The following is a 22,396-nucleotide window of genomic DNA, read 5'->3' on the forward strand; positions in this document are numbered from 1 at the left end:
ACCATCGCCAAGCATGGTTGCAATATTGGTCTGTTGGCGAGTCAGTGCACGACCTTGGTTCCCTTCAGGGCCAACGCTCACATCCGATGGGTTTCCCACACTGGAATAGGCGATGCAGCTGGGACCAGGGGTTCGTTTCGGGAAAATGGGGTGTTAGCCCCAAAGGGTATCTTTCAGTCGCAACGAGTCATCTTGCCTCGCATTAGGACGGCTGGCTAGCCTCCATTCTGGATGACAAGCAGGATATTCACCAACATCTTGGCCACCAACTCCACCAGGGTACGCGATATCCCTGTGGGCCGTTTCAAGACAGGCTCGGCTGGTACCTCAAAAACGTGGCGTCTGCCATCTGAGGGAGCTCGAAGAGCAGACCTTGTCCACTCGTTCTAGTCCTTGCTGTTCGTCATGTCTGTTTGAACCTCATGAAGCTGCAAAAAAGGCAGTCGTGATGGTGTTCCAACTCCCCTCGGCTGTCGATCCAGACGCCGTGGGAGTGTTATTCTATTCATTTCTTTGTCTGTTTGCCAACATCTTGTTGGTATGGCTAACCTGGACTCACAATGATAGGACAAGTTGTAAGTCATTTCCTATTTATTTCAGCTCGGCCAAGTCCCTTTGGAAACAGTAGCCCGTTATCTAATCATGAGACTTTGCTAACCACCCTGCTCATAGATATCGCTTGTATCTCCTACACTACTCTCATAGTTACCATAACGAGCATTTGTCAGCAGTTCTACGACTATGCATACTGGGTGGACATCATGACAGACCAGTTTTACTATGCCAGACAGAATGCCGAGAATGCAGAGGTTCAATATCATAAGGGCTCACAGGGTGTTAAACTCATCCTAAGCTACATTCGTGAGCATTTGCCGGTTTCGCAGGGTGCACCTCAAAATACTGATAGGTATAATGATAGGAATATTTGGTTTTACTATTGAATCAACATTTGTGTTTTTCTTGTAGGTACTGTTAATTGTTTAAGTCAACCATCCAGTTTGTTCACCCATTTTAGTGCTTTGTCTCTAGCTGCCAGTGTATATGGCTGGTTTGCAACGACCCCCCGAACAACTCGTACAATTTCCATCATTGGCAGAATTCTGCCTTTTGTACTTGGTGCCATCACAGTCGGCCTGCTGCAGGCACCATTTGTACAAGAGTCCTTTTTAGTGTATATGCTTGTTGCTAATACACAATGTGAGTGTAGTCGAGATTCAGTCAAGAAAATGTAGAGATTAACTTGTGACACAGTTGTGCTAAGTCTTTTGGGCAGTGCTATACTACTGCTCATGATTTTGTTTAAATACGTCCACTCACGGCGAAATCTACAAACATGGAACGTACTTTATGGGAATGTCGGCTCTTTGCCCAGTAGCAACGCCCCCAGCAGCAAGTCTCGGTCTGTTTGGCTCGGCAGCAGCTCGAGCCGCGGTGGTGGACGAAGCCGAGCAAACAGCAGCGCTGGCGGTAGCAACACATACGACAGCTGGCTGGTCATCCGACTTTCCATAGCATTTGTGGTTCTATGGTAAGTCTTTGTCCACACTTCTGCCCCATGCATGCAACACTTCAGCACAAGATGTTGACAGGAAGTTAGTGTTTTTGAGTACACCAATACCGTACCGCGCCTTGCCGCAAAAAATCATACTATCAATACTGCAGATGATTTGATGCCAGATCTCAGTGTAAAGCGAGCACTCTCTAGTGTTCGTGGCTATGTTTCTGGCGTCACTCCTAGTTTGGTCGCATTTCTGGTTTTCGGAACTACGAAAGCGTTTCAAACCAAAATGTATATGACATTTGTGCCCAAATGGCTACGTCGAAAGAGTAGGCCAAAGAGAAACCTGTCATTCTCGTTCGGCGACTCGGGACCGCCGCCACTAAAACTGCAACCCACCACAGATCAAACACCACAAGTCGATGAATGGCCACTGACTGATATGACTCCAAAACCGTCTTATGCCGGCAACTACAGCCCCCGATACCCGAATAATGGGAGCATGAGCCCTAGACTGCCACATGGCATGCACTCGAATTCAGCGTCCCGTATAGGATCACCGAAGCTCACGCCAACTCATAATCCAACTTTCAGGCAGCCAAGTCCAAACACAGCGTCATTTTCGAGCCCGACCAGGCCAGTCACGGGCGTGAGTGTTGGCAGCCCGAGTTTGCATTCGAAATTTTCGACATACGGACGGCCTGAGACGAGAGATGGAACATTTTACAATACCCCTTGAGGTTAGAGCAGTATTTCGATACACCATGTATCAGTAGCGAGGTCTAATGAACAAATTTCAATATACAAAACAATTTTAAGACTATGACAAGAACATCTGTGACCCAGCTGGTGATGGCAAAGAATGATACCACGGATGTGGGGTAGGACACTGGCTGGACACCACATACCACAGTCCAACGATGTCTTTGATCTAACCGGTATCTTCTTATTAACCGATTTGTGCTGAATCACTGGCTGGTAATTTGATGGCAAAATGTATTGGTCACATTTGACTGTGGATCAAAATGTACACAAAGCAATGTCCAGCTCGTAAGACTACGCTTCCCGGCTTTTTTATATGCCAATGTTCCTGTCTATTCTAAGAAGATAATCTTTAATGTTCAAACATTGCAGCAAAGATGAGAACTTTTGTTAGCAGGTTTGGCGCGAACTTATGGTACGAAAACCACACCTCCGTTGTCTCTACGGTTCTTAGATAACCACTGAAGAAGACAGCGAGAAGTACAATAAACTTGGGATATAAGATCTCCCTTTTTTCAGGCACTGATTATATGAGACGGTGTTGCATGTCAAACTTGGTGTATGTTGCAGTGGAATTCACTGCTAAGCGTGATATCTATTCATGGTTTACTATGGAACAGGCTGATCGACCCAGACTTGGATTCCAGCTTTAACAAGCTCCAGAACGATTTCCCAATGTGTCTTGCACGTAGACCCCTCGTATTCGGCAGAGAACCCCTCATCTTGGAGACGTTCCATCTTGTCTAGCCTAATTTTGCCGTCCAGTATGAACGGGCACGTATCATGTCCACAGGTCCACATGGGCTCTAATCGCAGCCGCTCGAAATTGGGAAATGATCCTTCAAGATACTTTGACGCAAGCCATTGAAAATCTTCTTGGAGATGATCAAAATCGCCGTCTATACGGAGATGATTTAGCGACTGAGGAATTGTCTGTAAGATGGTCCCCGGCACACATTCGAGGCCGTTGAGTGTTAATCCTTCCAAGGTTTGAAAAGCTTTTAGAGAGATGAGCCCATCAGCCTCGGGGTCGTCTCCGTAGGAAATGAAACTGAGTAATTTCATGCTTTCTGCGTGCTTTTCGAGAGCCACTATCACCGGAGCAGGGCTCTCGTCGCCACATTCGAATTCAAGATGCTCCAGGCGCTTGCATGATTCGATAATTCGAATGATTTTTTTCGTGCCAAATTGATCATCATCGAGATTAAGGCTGGTTATATTGCTCCAGTCAATATCACCTTCATTCATTCCAAGCAGGTTATTCGCGTGGAAGACTTTGAGATGAGGTGCTAGATTTATGAGACGGCACAAGTCGTACATTGGTTCTGGACGAAAGTCTCCTGGTCTGACCGAAGAGCGAAACTCTTTAAAAGACCTTAACCGATGAGATGCACGCACCGGAATGCTCTGGTAAAATGACGCTGGGTACCCTTTGACATCCACAGTCTGGACATCGCTCGCTTTGAGGAGAACTAGACCTGCCAGGATGCTCGTACTCTCCTCATACACATCCCAGTTTTCAGGCAAACTTAGTCCGAGGCTTTTGGCTAGGCCGTTGATAAACTCCGTGTCATCGTAGGAATAGACAAATGCATCTTTATCTAGAGTGTTCCAGTTGATGTATATTTTTCGAACACAACTTGCTGAGTATGGATTTGCTTCAAAATACCGCAGAAGAGCTATGAGTGCTGGACCGGTTGTTCTCTCTAAGCTTATGTCTCTGTAGAGGAAAGGTACGACGGCCTGGTGAAGCTGGCGACATGTTTGTGACAGGGATTTCAGCGTGGGAATACTGTTCGTGTACACCTCAAACAACGGCATTAACTGAAAACATTCAGGTTCTGTATGCCTATAAACCTCCGATAGAATGCAACGAAGCAGCTCGCGGGGTAGAGACAGTAGTGTCGTCATTTTGGCCTTGTTTGCAGGCATTTGTGGCGGTTTGGGAGGAAAACGAGGTGGGATTTGGCGATAGCGATTCCTGAAAAAGAGTATTATGTCAAAAAGCCAAAAAGAACATTCCAATTGCGCCTCGATCCAGTGTGATGAAGAGACTGTAGTTGCGAATACCCATAGAATAATGTGAAATCTCTCGTGATTATTCGGTTTTTTTCCTACTCCGTTTTCCGCGACCATTCCACAGAGACCACCCCGAAAAATCGTTATATCTTCCTTGGGCATTTGGCCCCACTAATTGCTACTTGACACAGAGAATGGCAGTGGCGCCATTAATTGCATTTATCTCCTTATTGAATTAAACACCCTAAAACTGCTACCCCGCTACATAGTACTGTAAAGTAGTTAGGTACTAAAAGATTGACACCCGGTTGGGTGGAACTTGGTGCCTTAATAACAAATACCACTCTCAAGCTTACAATGTAAGTCCAAATCTAGCTAAATAATGATGTGAGGTCTCCAATTCCAGTATTTATAGTACAATATTGTGCCTGTGAATTTTCATTCGCCTTCCCCTAACCCTGAAGAAAACAGTGTACCAGCAATTCAACACATGTGCATAACAAACAAGTAGCGGGCAATATGGATTTCTCTCAATAATGATGTAGATTACTGCGACCAAGCGAATGCTATTTAAGTAGAATTCTCAGTCATTATAGTTGCAACGCTCAAGTACTGTTACACTTTCCCCCCGTTACTATCTTTTTGATCCTTTTCGTTGCGATTGGTCTAGGAAGAGAACGGATCATCGGCGAAGCTTGAAGAAAGTCAACAAATAGGTAGGCGAAAGATTACTAGGACTACTCACAAGGTGTTTCCCAGACCATCGTCACAGACGAGGCGGCCTTGAACAGGGCTGCATTGGGCGCCGTCCAACACAAATCTACCACCACTATTGTCCTTGGCTGGGACGGATTGAGGTACAGGAGCAGCTTGTGACAGGCTCATGACGCTGAAAAGAGCAACAACGATCGTCTGGAATCTCATGTTGGTTGCAGTTTTGGTTTGCTGGAGAGAGTTGAAGGTCGAGGTTTAAGAGCTCGGGAGATGCGTGATGTCAATTCTGGCCTGCCAAAAAAAAAAAAAAAATACAAAAAGTGATACACTAGAAATAAACAGCCTGCTGATGATGAAGATGGTAAGTTACAATCTGAAGGAGAAGAATAAGAATATTTAACATGTCCAGCGATATCAAGCTTAATAAGGCTGCATCCCAGCTTTTTGCAGGCGATGAGACGAATCAGGGGGCAATTGAGACGAACGCCCCGGTTTTGATCATAGGCGACCCTGTCTCTGTCTCAAAATCGCCCAATCACTGTCACATCCCACGCCAACTCAAACAGGAGGTAGGCCAGGATTGTAGGTGTGTCTGCGTACACTTGCAAAATCAGGGGTGTAAACGTTCCATCCTCTGCTGGTTTTTGAAAAGAACTAGATGCATTTTGTAAAATTGAGATAGCTATCAACCGCCCCAAGCCAAACTGGGCGATGAGTTGGTGTGGGAATCTAGAACAACAAGGAGAACGTGTATTTCTCAGTATGAATAGCTAGACTTGGAATAGTGAGAGGCAAGGGGTTACGCAAGTCTGGGGGCCTACCTACTCCTCCGCACCATTGATCTGAGCAGAATTTACATGCATCCCCTAGTGCAGCTTCTATGCACCAACCCCGCAAACAGGAAGCTTACTTAGTTCAAGAGCTTGCGTGTTGATGATTTGCTGATAGGGCATTTTGCTGACCAGCACAAGGTGGAGATCCTGCCTGTAGAAGTACAACACCCTTCACCGGCTGAATAGTACTAGTAGACGAAGGATTCATAAGCACCAATGGGAGCGCAGCAACGCCACGTATCAAATACCTTATTCAGACAAGTTCTGACGTTGGATCTTGAAAAGGGCGTACGAGAAATATCCACGGCTATTGGCTGCTGCCTAGCAGCTCTTGGTGATAAATAAAATCAATGGTAGCCATGAAACTGGCCAAGCGACTGGTAATGTTCTAAATGAAGCGAATAAAAGCTTGATACCAGGCGACAAGATGGCATCAAATGGATCGCATACACTAGTTGGCAACCGTGTGGGCATCATCGGCACGGGAATGATCGGGCTGGTTGCTCTCAAAAACCTCAAGGAACAGGGCCTGGAAGTCACGGCGATCGAGAGAAACGAATTCATCGGTGGGACTTGGCATGCCACCCCACGAAAAGGCGAGACTACTGCGCTTCCTTGGACTTCGTTCAACACCTCGAAACATTCGGTACGCGACGACAATAATGCGCATCATAGACAGTCATAGCTTACCAGATTATAGGGCCATTATACTGATTTCCCTTTCCCCAAAGGTGAGCCAAGCCTGAAGCATAGGCACAGTGACCGTCCATGGTTCTGACTAACTTTTATTATTTACAGATGCCCCTACACATCCCGGTGCCAAAGATGTTGAGCAATACCTTGAAGCCTATGCCGAACACTTCGACCTTTTGCAACACATACAGTTCTCGAAGAAGGTGACGAAGGTCGAGCGTGATGAAGTAACTGGGAAATGGACAGTGTTTACACGCAGCACCAAATCTGATCCCAACATTTCACCGGAAGAGACGCAGGCATTCGATCGATTGGTTATAGCCACGGGAATGCTCAATGTGCCAGTCGATGTGAAGATCAAAGGCATCGAGAGGTTCGAGGGAGAGGCTATGCACTCCCGCGACTTTAAGGAGCCTAACCGTTACGAGGGCAAGAATGTGCTCGTCGTAGGCATTGGGGCCACAGGAGCTGACACTCAGTCATTCCTAAAAAGGACCAAAGCTCGTTCAATTTATCTCAGCCATCGTGGCCAGTACTTCTTGGTAAGCTGAAAAGTTCATTTCGGAATACCTTGTTCAGTAGGCTTACGAGGACCGGAATTAGTTGCCACGGATGGTCGAAGGTAAAGCTTTTGACCACAGCATGACGCATCGCGCCTTATCAATTCTTCGATAACTGGGAAACTGGTGGCCTAGAGGTTGTGCCATGATATTACGAAATGCTTTGATCAGCGCACGCAAGAAGGCATGGCCGTGGCTGGATGAACACCCTTCCTTCATGCCTCCTCGAATCTTGGATGGCGTCGAACATCGCGTCCCTCTCTTCTCAGACGACTTGGCAGATAATCTCAGAGAAGGCACCACCAAAGCCGTTGCTGGAATCAGCGAGATCGTAGGACCCAAGTCGGTCAAGTTGGCAGATGATACTGTTCTCGAAGACATTGACGCCATCATCGTCTGCTCTGGGTACCACTACGACTTTTCCCTGATCAAGGGAGACGGGAACCCCACCGATCCGGACAAGGCGCCGGACCATTATGAGCGCATCAACGCGGCCAAGTACAAAGACCCTCATGACAGCTTTCCACGTCTCTATCGCGGGTTTATCTCCGAGCAATACCCCGAATCCCTCGCCGTCTTGGGCCACTTCTTGGTCATGGGACCGCCGTTCTTGATATACGATCTCACAACCATGGCTCTAGCCAGTCTCTGGAGTGGCGCTGCCCCCACCCCCACCAAGTCTGAGATGGCGCAAGACATTGACACTCATTACGCCAACGTTGTGGAGACACTCGGGCGCGGGCCGATGCCGCACATAGGGATCCGGATGTTCGGCAGCGCTACATACGACTGGCTCAACGAGACTGCCGGGACCGGGGTAACAGATCGTCTTGCATCTTTTGGTCGCGAAGCTTGGAGTTTCTGGTGGTCCGATCGGAAGTTTTATAATTTGCTTATGGACGGAGTGTCCTCACCACCAATGTACCGGCTTTTTGACACGGGGCGGGGCCGTAAGCCTTGGCCCGGGGCACGGGAGAGCATCTTGGCGAACAATGAGGATGTAAAGCAGATGGAGGAAAAGTGGAAGAAGGAGCACGCGCCGAAGACGAAGTGATTATTTTGAATCATATGCTGAATGTAGATGCGATCCTGAAATAAGCAAAGGTAGGATTTCCAGCAATATGGTAGCTTCTCTAGCGTCAATATTACCTTGTTATATTCGGTAATGCATTAACGAGCCCGTATACCTTACGAGCATTGAAATTGTGAGATACTACACAGCTTTCGGGCAAATCATCCTGTAAACCCATGTACAGATCGTATTCATATTCGACGTGAGTGGTCAGTTCAATCGATGACCGCCCATTTGGTTACCTGGATAAGATTATCCCCACCTTCTCCGCGGCACGACATCATGGAGGTCAATAACGCCATCGGTGGTAACGATTCGTAATCGCCGTAATCGCTCCCAGACACTTTCCAATGGCCATACATAAAAGAGGCATCGTAGATCTATCGGCTGCAGCTAGTCGCAAAAGAGGTAATATCCCTGAATTGGAATAATATTGCATCCCGTCCAGCCAAACCTAAACAAGGATCCAGCTACTGGGAGCACCATGGCCACCGTTACCGTTGCCCGACCCGTCCAACCGGACATTCAATACGCCCCGGATCGTCAAAAGTGGCAGAGCCGGGTTGCACGCCGGGTTCAGGAGGGCAATTTTCCCAAGACACTGCCTGCTGGCCTCCCGGCGCAGTTCAAGAGTGACCTGGTGTGGGAGGGTTCGACGCTGGCTAACACGTACGACTGGACTTATGTGCTCACCACAGAGCAGCTCGACGAACTTGATGCAGCCCTGGCACATTTCAAATGTGGGCAATTTTCTTTTCATTTTGTCTTTACACAGCTTCGACAAAGATTAATTGGCTGATGATGACCCAGCGCTAGGATTGCCCCTCGGTCACATTAACCAGGAGACGTTCCCGCTGCCAAAGTTACACCCCGAGCTGCGCAAGCTCTCATATGAACTGCACAATGGCCATGGATTCTTCGTCATTCGTGGCTTGCGCGTAGATGAGCATACGAGAGAAGAAAACATCATCATCTACGCCGGTCTTTCTTCACACGTCGCCCCTCAGCGCGGTCGCCAGGATAGACAATACGATGGCAAGGCGGCTGATGTTGTTCTCACTCACATCAAGGACTTGACTTTGACAAAGGAGAAAGGCCAGATCGGAAGTCCTGCCTACACTGCGGACAAGCAAGTCTTCCATACTGATGCTGGCGACATCGTGTCTCTTTTCGCACTCTCTACTGCCGCTGAGGGGGGCACCAGTAAGCTTGCTAGCATTGCCCGAGTGTATAATGAAATCGCCAAGACACGACCTGATCTCATCCATACTCTGACCGAGGACTGGCAATTTGAGGTGTAAGTTTTTTGTTCCCCTACAGCCTGATATATGTGTTCAATACCCTGGTTCATCAGAGCCTCCCGGGATTGTGGCAATTTGAGCTGACGTGATGTGTCTGGTAAGCTTCGGCAAGCCTGAAAAGTCTTTCACCTCCCGTCCCCTGGTTCACTACCAGCCTGCCACGGCAACGACTCCGGAGCGCCTAGCTGTCCAGTACGCTCGTAGGTACTTTGTCGGCTATGGTGCGCTTCCTCGAAGCGAAGAAATCCCTCCCATTAGCGAGGCACAAGCTGAGGCTCTTGATACGCTCCACTTCCTTGGAGAAAAGTTCGCGGTCTCCTTGGACTTTCAGAAAGGCGACATCCAGTATGCCAATAACATGGGTATCTTCCACGCAAGAGATGGTTTCACCGACACTCAGGAGCAACAGTAAGTATTGATCGCCAAAAAGGCATCCCAGAACTAAAGAAAAAATGGTTGACATGTACGATTTCCTCTTCACAGACGCCACTTGTTAAGACAGTGGCTACGCGACCCAGAGTATGCGTGGGAGACGCCTGGACCCTTGAAGGAACGATGGTCCCAATTGTACGATAATGTCACACCAGAGGCTCAGGTGTTTCCACTTGAGCCGTTCATCCGTAGCGAAGGAAACAAGAGCAAGGGGCGAGAATGATGAGGTAGAATGAAGGATTTGCGCGTAATCGACACCAAGACTCTGGGCAGGCGCCAAATTGGCAACTCGCTACGGGAAAAGATTTCGTGGCTGTTTCCTTGTTCAATATCGATCCGCCGTTCTGGGCCGAGAGGCAAACGCTGTCTGGCTGGATCAACGTGAATGCCTGCATCGAGGGCTCGGTCCCAAGGGAGACCGCAGCCCGAGTAGTCCGTCTCGGTACAAATCCCAAGCCACGCCAAGACGCCAGAACACGAGCTGGGCTCTTGGTCGAAAGAGGCACAGAAGGCAACAAGTGACATGAGTGTCTTGAGTTTCTACCGCCGTGGTCCTATCGGATGGGGGCGATAGCAAGGTCTAGGATAAGGTTACACTCAAAAAATAGCTTATTACATACCCCGGCCACTGGCCCAACGCACAAAACATGCGCCCGTGTATTTAGTGTCCGCTGCAACGGTCGTCATGATAGGCCGGCATTGCGTGCTTCTTGGCTCTGACTGACATAGGAAGGTCAGAGACCATCACCCTGCCACATTGGCCAGCCCTTATGAACTTGGACGAAGAGAAGGAAGAATTGTGCCACCTTTGCCCCATCCTCGCGAGTATCTAGAATTCTGTTGGAACTTGGCATGAACAAGCCGTTTATGAGCTACCTGAGGCTGGGATGGTCGAAAGCTGGGACGATGGGAGCCCGTGTTGTGTTTAAAGGCAGTCCGACGGCCTGCGAAAGAACTTCTTGTATCTCCTTTGTGGTCTTTCTTCTCCATCTCCCCCCCGCAACACGCCATTCTTTGACCCTTGAAAGCGTTACTACAGCTTTGGGTGTGGTTGGCCCCCAATCCAGCTTCGTCCCACCCACCCACACGCTTGTTTTGTTAACAAGCTCCCCAGTTTACTGGAGTCGACCAAGATAGAATTGCGGATCGGCATTAATAGCCATGGTCTTTTCTAAGTTTAAGTCCCGGCTTGGGGCTGGAGACACCAGCGTACACGTACACGGCACTGCGGCCGATGTCGAGGCGTCTGATTCTGAGCACTCAATCATCCGCGATGGAGACCTGGCCTATACACTGGCTAAGGGAGGCAACGGGTCTAAGCCGGCATACCAGGAAGCTGTTGGAGCGCCAGTAGAAAGGCATTCGCCTCTGGGATACCACGTTGGATGGATTACGGTCATCTTCCTCAACGTCAACCAGATGATTGGAACTGGTATCTTCTCAACACGTAAGAAGTCCTGATCTTGACTCATGATTTTAGTCACTAACAAATTTGATACAGCCGCGTCTGTCCTCAACGGTACTGGTTCAGTCGGTCTTGCACTTGTCTACTGGACCATTGGTTTCTTGATGGCCCTTGCTGGGCTGAGCATCTATCTGGAACTGGCCAGTTACTTCCCCAACCGCAGCGGATCTGAGGTCGTCTACCTTGAGCAAGCCTACCCGCGACCGAAGCACTTTTTCCCAATCGCCTTTGCAGTGCAGTCCGTTTTGCTGTCTTTTAGCAGTAGTAACGCAATCGGTTTGTCTTTTGTGAATACTCTTCATCGGTATCTTACTAAGACGATACAGTTCTGTCCCGATATCTGTGGAGAATTGCTGGGAAAACCCCATCACCTTGGGAGCTCAAGGGTGTTGCCATCGCTGCGTACACATTCGCCGTCATTTGCGTAGTAGCTCACAACAAGTACTCTCTTTGGGCTACCAACATCATTGGCGCCATTAAGATCATCACCCTCATCTTCATTTCAATCACCGGCTTTGTTGTTCTCGGTGGCAACGTTGGGCACATCCCCGACCCCGGCGTCAACTTTCGCAACGCGTTCGAGGGAACCACAGACAACGGCAATGACCTCGCCACCGCATTGATTAACATTATCTTCTCGTACACGGGCTACTCTAATGCGTTCAACGTTGTTAATGAGATCAAAAACCCGATTCCGGTGCTCAAGCGCCATGCAACAATCTCGGTCGTCGTTGTGGCCTTGCTTTACATGTTCTGCAACATTGCTTACTTCGCAGCTGGTAAGCCCTCAAAGCCATCTTCATATATCACTGTATTCAGGTTCTAACGATGAAACATAGTACCCAAGGGCGAGTTCAAGGGTGCCAAGGAGATTGCTGCTGCTGTATTCTTCACAAAAGTCTTTGGCAGTGGGCCCGCTGAACAGGCCCTCAACTTTCTCGTCCTATTGAGTGCCTTTGGAAACCTTCTCGCTGTGCTAATTGGCTCCTCTCGTGTCATCCGCGAGATTGGACGGTACGTCCGACATGTTGTTGCTCAAGGCTTCCGATAGCTAATCGTTTGATGAACAGACAAGGTGTTTTGCCATGGACCGAGTTCTGGGTAAACACCAAGCCTTTTGGCACTCCTATCGGCCCTTACTTCCTCAAGTGGATCATGACATTCATCATGATTGCTGCTCCCCCTGCAGGAGATGCCTTCCAATTCGGTAAGACTTTGTTTATCACCCTTGGCAAATATCCATAACTAACACGATTGCAGTCATCAGTTTGAAGACGTACCCCGACGGTCTCTTCCATTTTGCAATGGCCGTTGGAGTTTACCTCATTCGAATCCGTCGAAAGCGTGCAGGCCTTGGACGAACCGAGTTCAAGTCATGGGACGTCACCGTCATCTTCTTCATCCTCCTCCAGGTTTACATCCTCGCGATGCCCTGGTGGCCCCCGAAGAACGGCCCATACTCCGGCAGCGTCAGTTTCTGGTATGCTACGTATTGCGTTGTTGGTATCGCCATGTAAGTCAAATGCTCTTCCACAACCGCCCAAATGCGTACTGATACCCGTACAGTATGATTGTATGCTTCCTTTACTATGCCCTGTGGATGTGGGTGCTACCCAAGTGGCGCGGATATAGAATCCGTCCTGAAATTCTTGACGTAAGCGACAACGGCGCCAACACTCACCGTCTAGTACGAGTCCCCCTCGCAGAGTTGGCGGAATGGGATGCGGTCCACGATGATGCTGGTAACTTGCGTCGCAGAAACGTTGATGGATCACAAAGCTCTTCCAAGGGAGATGGCGAGGGTGTTGTAATTGGCGACCAGGGTACGACTCTCAAGTATTAGTTCTGAGTGCGAAGACGCCAATTCATACCAACCCAACCCTGCACTTCTTTTCGGTCCAGTAGCGAACCTAGGCTAGATACCCATATACCACAATGATACCAACTTGTTTCGCTAATGTCAATAATCTGTCCGTACCAAGCCGCGCATGAGGTAATCAACGGTGATGTGTGAATAAGAAACGTTCAAGTCTGACTGGGCTTCTCATTTTGGTTGAAGAGCTTGGAAGCGCGTCGGAGTCGCCATGGAGTTCCATTAACTGAGGACAGCATGTCCGTCGGTAGAATACACAGTTAACATTGCTTTTAGTTCAACAAAGAGCCGCCCAATGCGCACATCCCTGGCGGCCAGCACACCACTATGGTGTTCTGCCATCATTAATTACTTATTAGTTTGACGGCGACATCACGCCTTGTGATCAAAAGACTCATTGAAAGCTGTTAAGAGACAGGCGTTGGATGACATGTTTTCGGTCCAGCGGGATTGAGCGACGTCAGGCACAACCACTCGACCTAAGTTTGCCGAAAATGCATGTGCTATTTTAAACTATCCATGATGAAGCGTCAGGCATCGTTTCGACGGTGAGAAGAAATGATCAAGGACCAAATTCTCGAGGGCTGTAGAGCTGCTGTCTGAGTGATCAGGCATTGGCCCTGTACAATATCTCCACGGAAGATTCAGTTCTATACTAAGAAACAAATCAAGAATTATTTTACTGAAAAAATAGCATGGCGTTTTCTCACCAAAGGCACTGGAAGAAAAACAAATCATGATAGTTGCATCGCCGCTCAATGATATATGCGGTACCTTTAAGTATGTACTTCGGCTCATCGGAAGGTTCTAGCCAATAGGGAATAAGGACGGAAATTTTAGTCACCAAATCCTCGCCTACCAATAGTTAAAGTCTCCGGAGTCTCTGAACGTAAACTTTCCGATTCCATCATCAACGGTCGACATTTCTCTCCGCATCCACCTGCGGAAAGTAACCACACTCACAGTATCAAAGCCAATTCCAGGTACTAAAATGGCTCCACGAGGTTCTTCAAACGATGCAGGAAAGCGAGCTGTCCGCGTGTCTTGCGAATCGTGCAGTACGTCCTTTTTTGGCCCCTTCAACTGTTTTTGTTTCCGTTTTAACCCAATAAAACAGGAGCAAGAAAAGTCCGATGCCCAGGAGAAAACCCAAACTGCTCAAAGTGCCGGTCATCTGGACGAGAATGTTCCTATTCCCCCCAGAAGCCTATGGGTAGACCAAAGGCTAGGAGCCAAGCTCGACGCCAGGAGTTGCTGCTCCCGCGCCATTCTCCTATACCCCAGTTGTTACCCGCCAGAGTATCCGGGAGGTCAACAACCACATCGGATGCCGCAACAGAAACCTCACATGCCCTCGGCAGTGAGCTAACTTTCGACAGCCCTGTGGACCTTGGGCGGGACCTTGAACACGAGATACCTCAATGCCATGTTGATCTCGGCCACGTCACTCGGTAAGAGGAGTTCTACCCGCCATCGATTGTTAGATGAAGTCGGTTGTAGTTCGGACTAACACTTATGACTCTTTGACACAGTAGCAGAACAGAAATAGTTCCAGAAAGCCAGTCAGCGTTCCCCTCGCTTATGACTGCCACTCAGCCGGCTTCGGGTGGCTGCGCATGTCTCTCTGTTTTGTACCTTTTACTCGAAAATCTGCGCATTAAGGATAACCTCACAGCACCAAATGATTTTGGCCTCCTAAGAAATACAATAGAGTCGGCATCTGAGGTTCTTACTTGTGAACGTTGTCCCCTTCGGTATTTCTCAATCGTTCAAAATGCCGCCATGCTAGGAATTCTGTGCCTCTGTGTTGCAGAGTCTTACCACAGACTAATGCGGTCAATTGACGAGGAAGAGAACCGATCACTAAAGGCTGGCGAGAAGAAGCAGATCAGCATCCACAATGGTGGAACACAAGCTAGCCAGCCTCCCCTTACGGAGACATCGCCTCTTTTCTCCGTAAGTGTATCGCCGGCACAGTGGGGGAGTATGATGCGTGATTTGGTTAGGACAGAGGTCTTCGGCACAGAAGGTCACAGGGATAAGTGCCTCAAAGGATTTATAACCCGCTTGGAACAAAGGCAGAGGCGATGGCATCACACGCCACCTGCACCGGATTGCCCGCCTAGTTATCGGTCTCTCTGTGGCCCATCAGATCGGGAACCGACTTGCCTAAAGCTGATTGATAACTCGAAGAGGCTAATTGATCTTCTTGAGCTTTAGTTGGATCCGAAAGAGTACAGAGATGGGGTTTTCTTTTTCGTCCAGGACACATAGGAAAAGCGAAGTGTTCCTATGGAAACGAGAATGAAATGGTAGAGAAGTTTATCAATATCTAGGCAGACAAAATCAAAGTGGTCTATCGGAAGAAGGTAATTTGTCATTCTTGAGCCTCACTTCCAATCTTTTTGCTACACGGTTACAATGGCAGTGGCTTTAAAAGTTTATTGACTACTTTATTTTTGTATTAATGCCCCACTCACCCAGAACTCATAAACATCTGGGAGCTCAAAAGATTGTGTATCTATCCATGAACAGCGACATTGTTGCTGAAGCTGTCCTCAGCCAGAATGCTTCACAGTGCCGTCAGAGTTGTACTTCCGGGGCGGATATTCGTACGTGTAAGAACCATCGTTCGTGTTCCTTTTGTAACCTTTGTTATCGATATACGTCGAGCTCTTGGCTTGTCCCCAAGTAAAGTTGTCGCTCTTCGTGTAACCGCCACTGCATTGACCTCCGCTACTTTGCTGGCCGCCGTTGGAGCCACCACTGGAGCCACCACCGCTGGAGTTGCCACTACCGGAGGATGACATGATTGTTTGTAAGTTTGAAGGTATGAGGGATGGATTTTAGAGGGTTGGTAGCAGTCGAGTTGCGAGAGTGTGTGTATTGTTTGATGCTGAGTCGTATTTGGGTTGTCATCAAGAGTCATTCAGGGAGATGCATTTATACAGATTGGTCAATTTAGTGTATCCAGTGAAATGATATATACTGCGACTGTGAATATTTCTGAGATGTGGCTGTCGAGAGATGAAGATGCATTCACTTGATAACCGTCTAAATTCAAGTCCATGGCATCCCATCTAATACAGTGAATGGCGCTCTTAGCCTATGGTGCTCCAGCCAACGACTGCCAAAAGCTCCGTTCACTTTTCCAGAGCAGCTTTCTAAGCTTCAAGCTTTACCGCAATGCTGATGGCCTTACCAAGGCTTTTGTACTTTTCCGCTGCAGCCAAGACCTCGGGTTTCGAAAATGCCTCTTGAGCTTGCTAATGGAACGTTTAGCATCAAACCGTATATCGTGAATGATATCGTAGGAAACAGTACCTCTTTGCTATCCCAGCCAATAACTCCAAGACCGGTGAGAGGACCGTCGTCGGCGCTCCGTCCGCCAAATGACTCTTGACCCAGAGCAGCGACAAGGTCAAGCCATGCCTGCTTCGCCTCCTCGTGCTTGCTCTCGTCCGCCAACTCGAGGAACGAGAATTGCGTCAAAGCCTTGGGCTTAGAGGCAGGAAAGTCTCCTGTTTGGAACTTCCTGATGATAGGAGGACCGGCCGACTTTTCTTGGGCTTTCTTGAAATGCTCTTTGGCCCAGTCAGACTCGCCGAATGCCTTTTCATCTTCGGCAGAGGCAAATGCTATAAACAACAGATAAGTAAATGCGTCCGAGGTCATCATGGAAGCCGCTTACCAATGCTTTGGAAGAACTTGAACTCGGTTACGGGTGTGGCGTCTTCGGCAACAACTTCACCTCCAGACACAGCAAGAACTCCCGGTTGCTTTGCAATTTCCGCCTTGATTGAAGGCCATACTCCAAGAAACTCGTCCTTGCTGGCGGGGGGGATGTTGGGCGTGACTGCGACGATGAAAGGCATCTTGACGACGTATGGGTTTGGTTGATGGTTTGTTGCTGAGTAATGGAGGCTTGGAATGAGTTGTTTCTGTTCAAGTCATCTTTGGAGGTAGAATGGGTCTTCTTATATGTCTTTCAGTTCTGGCTTCTGTGGATGCATCCAAATTGTCCAAACTTGCTCTTAGCCGACACGGACTTCATTCGAAGCCCGAGGGAGAGCAACAACATGGCTCCAGGGGCCATACGGTAGGCTACTCGGATGTTGCAAGGAATACATCGCCCATGACAAAATTGAAAACACAACTGGCCATGCTACAGCCATATTGGTATGGGTTAGAGCATCCACAATCCACACGACTAGCCTCTAAGCGCCATACTATTGATTCATGGCTTTGTCTTTCAGGGTCCATCATCCGACATAGTTGTATATGCACAGCGAACAACCGCGCGTAAAGCGTGTCGCGAACTGCCTCACCGCATTGTTTTGAAACCCGTGCCAATCTAGGAGCCGGGGCTGGAGTTGTCAATGTGGTCGATGTGGGGGTTGATTGGCGCGGAACCGGGAAATGGTCCGTCCAGTTGAGGTTTGTGTTCCTGGCCCACCTCGGTATTTTGTCTCATCGATCGTCCATGCCGCCTCCACCGCACCGAAAGTGTAAATTCCCGAGATCAATGTGGCCGAAGCGCTTCAGTGAGGGGTTCCGGAGGCTTCAAGTTGGCCGGCCCGAGAGTTCGGCATTGCGATGAGGTGGTTAAGACTAGCGTCGTGCGTGTCAATGTGGCTTAGTCAGTGGATACAATACTTTATTCGTCCCTGTCGAAGAGACCGATGGGAACGTTTCGAAGCGTGTATCCTGGAGGGTTTTGATGTTGTTTGTCTTATATAAGCGGCGAAGAAGCACAAACTCCACCCACAGAGGCTTTCACATTCATATAGAATCATGCGTTTGAAGATGTCAAGACAAGGAGCTAAATCAGTTGCAATAAAAAACATGAGTCCAATCCATTGCCAGTTTCTAATTTGCACACTCGGTATCAAGTCAAGTTGGAAATGATGTTTGCCAGTTCTTTAGGCATGCTCAGTGAAGGGAAATGCCCCGCCTGCAAACTCTCCTCGTGGACCTCAAAGCCTCGTTCTCTCACTTTAGTCACGAGACTTCTCTGCACAACGCTGGGAAGCAGAGCATCGTTCTCACAGTAAATGTACAGTGTTTCAATATCTCGGTAGGCGGGAGACTGGGTTGGATACTGCGAAGAAGCAATAGGAAATGGTCTCAATAACTTCAACCATCTCTGATGCTCTTTTCTGGGGAGGTCAGAGTAGAGAAGAGCGCCGATATCGTGCCCTTCAGTGAAGACTTTTAGAGTTCCCTGGTAGAATCAGACACTCTATCTGGTTGTCACAATGCCTTCATGCGTACCTCATGACGCTGCCATGGAGTAGCCTCAGGAGGGGCAGCACCATCAAGAGATTCGTTCTGCACCAAGATGAAAGCCGTGCAGTAGACAAGCCATCGGACGCCTCCAGACTTGCCTTCGGCAGCCCGTGTTCTGATACCGAGCCCCGTAAAGGCATTAGTGACTACGGTCCCGCCGTATGAGTGTCCAAAAGCAATGATTTCCTTGCCCTGGTCCACTAGGTTCTGGGCGATCTCTCTTATGCAGCTGGCGTCGGCTTCAGGCGGGTTCTCGGGCGGGACAACGTCCCCGGATGGTAAGCTCGGGGCAACACAAGGATATCCTTGTTCTTCTAGAACGTCAAGGAATTCCTGGTAATGGGCAGGAGAATGCCATGCACCATGAACGAGAATGACAGTAGGCTTAGACATGGTGATTGACGAGAATGTAAGAAAAATGCAAGCACAAGACCATAATGGAGCGAGATTCTGAGCAAGATAATTTGTGCAATGAGCTGTGCTCCTCATCGTCCGATCAGGTGATTGCAAAATAGACTCCGAACCCAACGGACCTAATTTTCACAAACATAACAGCGCCTATGGGACGGAAAGTTTGTCAAACTCTTTGCAACGAGTTACGCACCGTATCCGGAATAGCCATCGGCAAAGGGTAGGGGAATGCAAAAAAGATGACCCAGGTAGAATGGATAGACATTAGGATTACTATATATTCTCAATTCGCCATCAGACATTACCCCCGTATCTCTCCCACATTACACGCTTCAACATCAAACAAGCGCAACGGCAGCCGCTACTCCGAGCGCGGCCGCAAGACCAGCGCGAGCCGTCGGCCCCGCCCCCGCTGGGATGTCCGTTCTGGCCGCCGCCGGCCCGCTCGCGCTCGCGCTCACACTCCCACTCGCACTTCCGCTTGCAGCTTCACTCGCACTTCCTATAAGAATCGTCGTGGAGGTAGACAAGGTTAAAGTCGGGAGACCGGTGAAAACCCTCACGGATTGCGACTGAACAGTCCCAGTTGTGCTGTCACCGTCTTTGGTACCCGCCGAGCTCGATTGCAAAACGCTCGCCGTTGTTGTCCTCGTCACCGTCTCCACCGTGCTCGTCCTCGTCGGTGTAACCGTCACGACTGTGCTCGCAGGTACTGCCGCGGGGTCGGTGGGCAGGAACTTGGGTGTGACGGTCTCGGTGCCGGAATAGATCGGGCAGCCCGGCACGTTGCGGGGTGGTGCTCGGCCGCCGCCGCAGTCCACGCCCTGGCAGATCTCGAGGGTGTCCGGGACGTACCAGATGATGGTCTCGTAGGTGTTGCCGTAGCCGATCTCGGTGCGGACGGTGACGGTGGAGGTGAAGGAAGTGCAGCCTTCATGGTCCGTTTTGGCGAGGGCCAGGCCTGCGCTTACAATAAGTGGGATGAGGTAGCGCGCCATTGTGATGTTTCTTGGTATATGGTTTGTCGAATGGTTTTTTTGGTTCGGAAACGAGAGAAGCGACTTTGGCAAGCGAATGTGAGGTATCTCGAAACCCGAGCTTGGAAATTAAGAGCGATGATCTGTGGATGATGACGAGAGGAAAGGTCCAGCAGACAAGACAGGAGGCTGCAGGCCCATCTTTAATGCATCCCTGGACGAGGCCAAAGTCATCGTTGCAGTCAGCCGATGGCTGCAACGATGACCACTACGGTGAGTTCCTGGCAGCAGCAATCTTACCGTGCCCCTGGAAAAAAGACGTGATGATCCCTAATCGGGACACGTCGTGCCGCATAGGCGCATCGTCTGTGTGACATCGCTTGCTTTAGCATCGCCGTAGGGCGAAAATAAACGAAGAAAGGATGGGGACTTTGGTTCGCTTCGGATGACTGGTTGCGATTTTAAAATGAGCAAACTCGAGGGGGGGCGGAGTCTAGAACGGGGGCATGTCTCTAGGGAAAAAAAAAAAAAGGGCAGACAAAATGGACCCTGGATTTTGCCCGGTTAAAGAGGATAAAGGCCAGCCTGCTTCAAGGAGCGCATTTTTGGTTGTATTCAATGGTGAAAATACGGATTCATGTTTGGGTTGTTTGGCGTGGTTAAAAGAGCCCGACATCCCACCGACATGCTATTTTGAGAAACACGAACGAGGCATCGGCTACACGAGGAAATGCCTACAAACTCGACTCCGCCTCGCTCATCCATTCCTTTTTCCATAGCCAGAACCATCCCGGCATCCCCCACGGCGAAGGATCGAGTGTGCCTGCGATGCCAAGCGGTGTGAACCATCCGCGAAAGTTGTACTCGATTCCGTCGGGGTGAATCTTCCTCAGCACAATGCTCTGCGATTCTTTATGGAATTCGCCGTCAAAAGTGAATGTGCCAGCTGGCTCCTTGCATCCGTCTGCCCTTACCAAGAGCACATTGTCGTCGACTGTCTGTTTTGGGGACTTTTTGTCGCCCAATTTGAAGTGGATGTTCTCAATGGGCCCGGTTTCCAAAAAAGTTGTCTCGCTGCGCGCAGTATCCCAGGTAAAATATCCATACCACTCACCCTCCTCCAACTTGTCCGCGAGATGACGCACGTACGCGCGGTTCCAACGGTGCCAGGCATCAGACGAGGAGAAGGCAGAGATTCGACGCTGGACCGTATCGGGTAGCGCAGGATTCGGCAGCGCGAGGACAACCTCGCCTGTGCCGTGCCATGTTGCGAATGGAAGCTTCCTGGGTGATGGCAGATAGGTGCTTACCGGTCGGCCGGGGATACTACTGCGCAAAAGATGAGCGAGGACGGCCTGCGCCAGCATGGCGATGGTCTGACGGCCCTCCCAGGACTGCTTGAACTTGAAGAAGGCCGTGTCCTCCTTGTCCCAGGTGGCCATCATGGAGAGGTGGTATGTCATGACGCCCATGTTGTTCAGGACCTGCGTTTGCATGAGGCCCAGCGCGAGGCAGAATGCCTGTTGCCGCACGAGCAGGTCCATACCCGTCTCGCTGTAGACGTGTATAGACCAGTTGTGAGGCTCGGTGAGGGCGATGAGCAGGCCGGGGATAGCAGCCGCGACACCGAGATCGATGGCAGGGATGTCTGTCTCCTCGTTAGCAAAGATGATCAGTGAGGGCGACCAGAACGAGACTATGACTTTACATCCGAGAACAGCGAAAGTGGAAAATGTCCCGACCAAGCTCCGCGTCTTTTGCAAAAACTCGGCGGTGGGGAATTTGAGTCCGCCGGCCGGCTGGAAGGACACGGCTCGGTACGGCAGCATTAGCTCGTCTAGCTCATCGGAGAGGTCCGGGAGTCTCGGGGCAACGACGGCTAGATGGGACCAGATCGTCCTTGCTTCCGGCCTCGGTTGGTTGGGTGCCTTGGCCGGATAGATTGTAGTTATTGCAGCGTTGATCAATGGAGCGAGCGCAAAATGGTCTCGCACCGCTTCAGTCTCAGGATTCGGCGCCTTTTTATCTGTAAATTTCCTCCAGACCTAGAAACTGACAGATCAACACTTACATGACGGCAAAATTGAGCTTGAAAGACGTAAGGATTGCTGCATGATGTGTTGAGCGCTTGAGAGACACTGGTGAGATTGTGAATATCTTTGACCTCGCAATAAGAGGCAATGCGGTGAATGATCTCGGTCGGTAAACTTTCCAGCGACATAGCTTCAGTATCTACCAAACTTAGATTCTCCATTTGAGGTTCAACTGATTTGAGGCTGTCCATGTTGATGTAGATATACTCTTCCGACTTTTGAGCCGAGTGATGCCTAGAGAGACTGACGCCTTGGCCAGCGGGGCGACGTCAGCTTTCAACTGATGTGCACCGCCGCTTGTGCGGAGGCGGTGTCAGCCGGGCTGGCTGGCAAGGAAACGTATTTAGTGTCTCAAACAGGCTGCAATCAAATGAGTGACCGTGTGTAATATTGAGAATCGCACG

The 22,396-nt window shown here is 49.5% G+C and overlaps 12 protein-coding genes across 12 annotated transcripts; 5 read left to right on the forward strand and 7 right to left on the reverse strand.

Moving 5' to 3' along the window:
• Window positions 1-448: 448 nt before the first annotated feature.
• Window positions 449-2,237, forward strand: CTRU02_211644 (glycoside hydrolase; the record flags this gene model as incomplete). Its single annotated transcript, XM_036732865.1, has 6 exons — window positions 449-575; window positions 673-861; window positions 920-962; window positions 1,016-1,197; window positions 1,252-1,528; window positions 1,598-2,237. The coding sequence occupies 6 exons, from the start codon at window positions 449-451 to the stop codon at window positions 2,235-2,237; spliced, it is 1,458 nt and encodes a 485-aa protein (XP_036575388.1).
• Window positions 2,238-2,869: 632 nt separating this feature from the next.
• CTRU02_211645 (uncharacterized protein) lies at window positions 2,870-4,171 on the reverse strand (the record flags this gene model as incomplete). The annotated part of the gene is made up of 1 exon (XM_036732866.1): window positions 2,870-4,171. One exon carries the CDS (start codon window positions 4,169-4,171, stop codon window positions 2,870-2,872), a length of 1,302 nt encoding a protein of 433 aa, XP_036575389.1.
• Window positions 4,172-4,945: 774 nt separating this feature from the next.
• CTRU02_211646 (uncharacterized protein) lies at window positions 4,946-5,203 on the reverse strand (the record flags this gene model as incomplete). Its single annotated transcript, XM_036732867.1, has 2 exons — window positions 4,946-4,973; window positions 5,025-5,203. 2 exons carry the CDS (start codon window positions 5,201-5,203, stop codon window positions 4,946-4,948), a joined length of 207 nt encoding a protein of 68 aa, XP_036575390.1.
• Window positions 5,204-6,253: 1,050 nt separating this feature from the next.
• Window positions 6,254-8,133, forward strand: CTRU02_211647 (dimethylaniline monooxygenase 2; the record flags this gene model as incomplete). The annotated part of the gene is made up of 4 exons (XM_070205680.1): window positions 6,254-6,472; window positions 6,527-6,557; window positions 6,625-7,061; window positions 7,264-8,133. 4 exons carry the CDS (start codon window positions 6,254-6,256, stop codon window positions 8,131-8,133), a joined length of 1,557 nt encoding a protein of 518 aa, XP_070060493.1.
• Window positions 8,134-8,635: 502 nt separating this feature from the next.
• Window positions 8,636-10,107, forward strand: CTRU02_211648 (taurine catabolism dioxygenase family protein; the record flags this gene model as incomplete). Its single annotated transcript, XM_036732868.2, has 4 exons — window positions 8,636-8,891; window positions 8,962-9,448; window positions 9,555-9,860; window positions 9,936-10,107. The coding sequence occupies 4 exons, from the start codon at window positions 8,636-8,638 to the stop codon at window positions 10,105-10,107; spliced, it is 1,221 nt and encodes a 406-aa protein (XP_036575391.2).
• A 938-nt stretch (window positions 10,108-11,045) lies between these two features.
• On the forward strand, window positions 11,046-13,192 carry CTRU02_211649 (high affinity methionine permease; the record flags this gene model as incomplete). Its single annotated transcript, XM_036732869.1, has 7 exons — window positions 11,046-11,331; window positions 11,386-11,625; window positions 11,676-12,128; window positions 12,189-12,363; window positions 12,420-12,556; window positions 12,610-12,862; window positions 12,916-13,192. 7 exons carry the CDS (start codon window positions 11,046-11,048, stop codon window positions 13,190-13,192), a joined length of 1,821 nt encoding a protein of 606 aa, XP_036575392.1.
• Window positions 13,193-14,431: 1,239 nt separating this feature from the next.
• On the forward strand, window positions 14,432-15,442 carry CTRU02_211650 (uncharacterized protein; the record flags this gene model as incomplete). The annotated part of the gene is made up of 2 exons (XM_070205681.1): window positions 14,432-14,673; window positions 14,749-15,442. 2 exons carry the CDS (start codon window positions 14,432-14,434, stop codon window positions 15,440-15,442), a joined length of 936 nt encoding a protein of 311 aa, XP_070060494.1.
• Window positions 15,443-15,780: 338 nt separating this feature from the next.
• CTRU02_211651 (uncharacterized protein) lies at window positions 15,781-16,032 on the reverse strand (the record flags this gene model as incomplete). Its single annotated transcript, XM_036732871.1, has 1 exon — window positions 15,781-16,032. One exon carries the CDS (start codon window positions 16,030-16,032, stop codon window positions 15,781-15,783), a length of 252 nt encoding a protein of 83 aa, XP_036575394.1.
• A 354-nt stretch (window positions 16,033-16,386) lies between these two features.
• On the reverse strand, window positions 16,387-17,097 carry CTRU02_211652 (uncharacterized protein; the record flags this gene model as incomplete). Its single annotated transcript, XM_036732872.1, has 3 exons — window positions 16,387-16,488; window positions 16,547-16,860; window positions 16,914-17,097. 3 exons carry the CDS (start codon window positions 17,095-17,097, stop codon window positions 16,387-16,389), a joined length of 600 nt encoding a protein of 199 aa, XP_036575395.1.
• Window positions 17,098-18,110: 1,013 nt separating this feature from the next.
• CTRU02_211653 (uncharacterized protein) lies at window positions 18,111-18,904 on the reverse strand (the record flags this gene model as incomplete). Its single annotated transcript, XM_036732873.1, has 2 exons — window positions 18,111-18,446; window positions 18,497-18,904. The coding sequence occupies 2 exons, from the start codon at window positions 18,902-18,904 to the stop codon at window positions 18,111-18,113; spliced, it is 744 nt and encodes a 247-aa protein (XP_036575396.1).
• A 356-nt stretch (window positions 18,905-19,260) lies between these two features.
• Window positions 19,261-19,920, reverse strand: CTRU02_211654 (uncharacterized protein; the record flags this gene model as incomplete). Its single annotated transcript, XM_036732874.1, has 1 exon — window positions 19,261-19,920. The coding sequence occupies one exon, from the start codon at window positions 19,918-19,920 to the stop codon at window positions 19,261-19,263; it is 660 nt and encodes a 219-aa protein (XP_036575397.1).
• Window positions 19,921-20,633: 713 nt separating this feature from the next.
• Window positions 20,634-22,183, reverse strand: CTRU02_211655 (uncharacterized protein; the record flags this gene model as incomplete). Its single annotated transcript, XM_036732875.1, has 2 exons — window positions 20,634-21,917; window positions 21,971-22,183. 2 exons carry the CDS (start codon window positions 22,181-22,183, stop codon window positions 20,634-20,636), a joined length of 1,497 nt encoding a protein of 498 aa, XP_036575398.1.
• Between the last annotated feature and the right edge of the window lie 213 nt (window positions 22,184-22,396).

This window comes from Colletotrichum truncatum, assembly GCF_014235925.2.
Source record: "Colletotrichum truncatum strain CMES1059 chromosome Unknown Contig_0008, whole genome shotgun sequence".
Classification (NCBI taxonomy): Eukaryota; Fungi; Ascomycota; class Sordariomycetes; order Glomerellales; family Glomerellaceae; genus Colletotrichum; species Colletotrichum truncatum.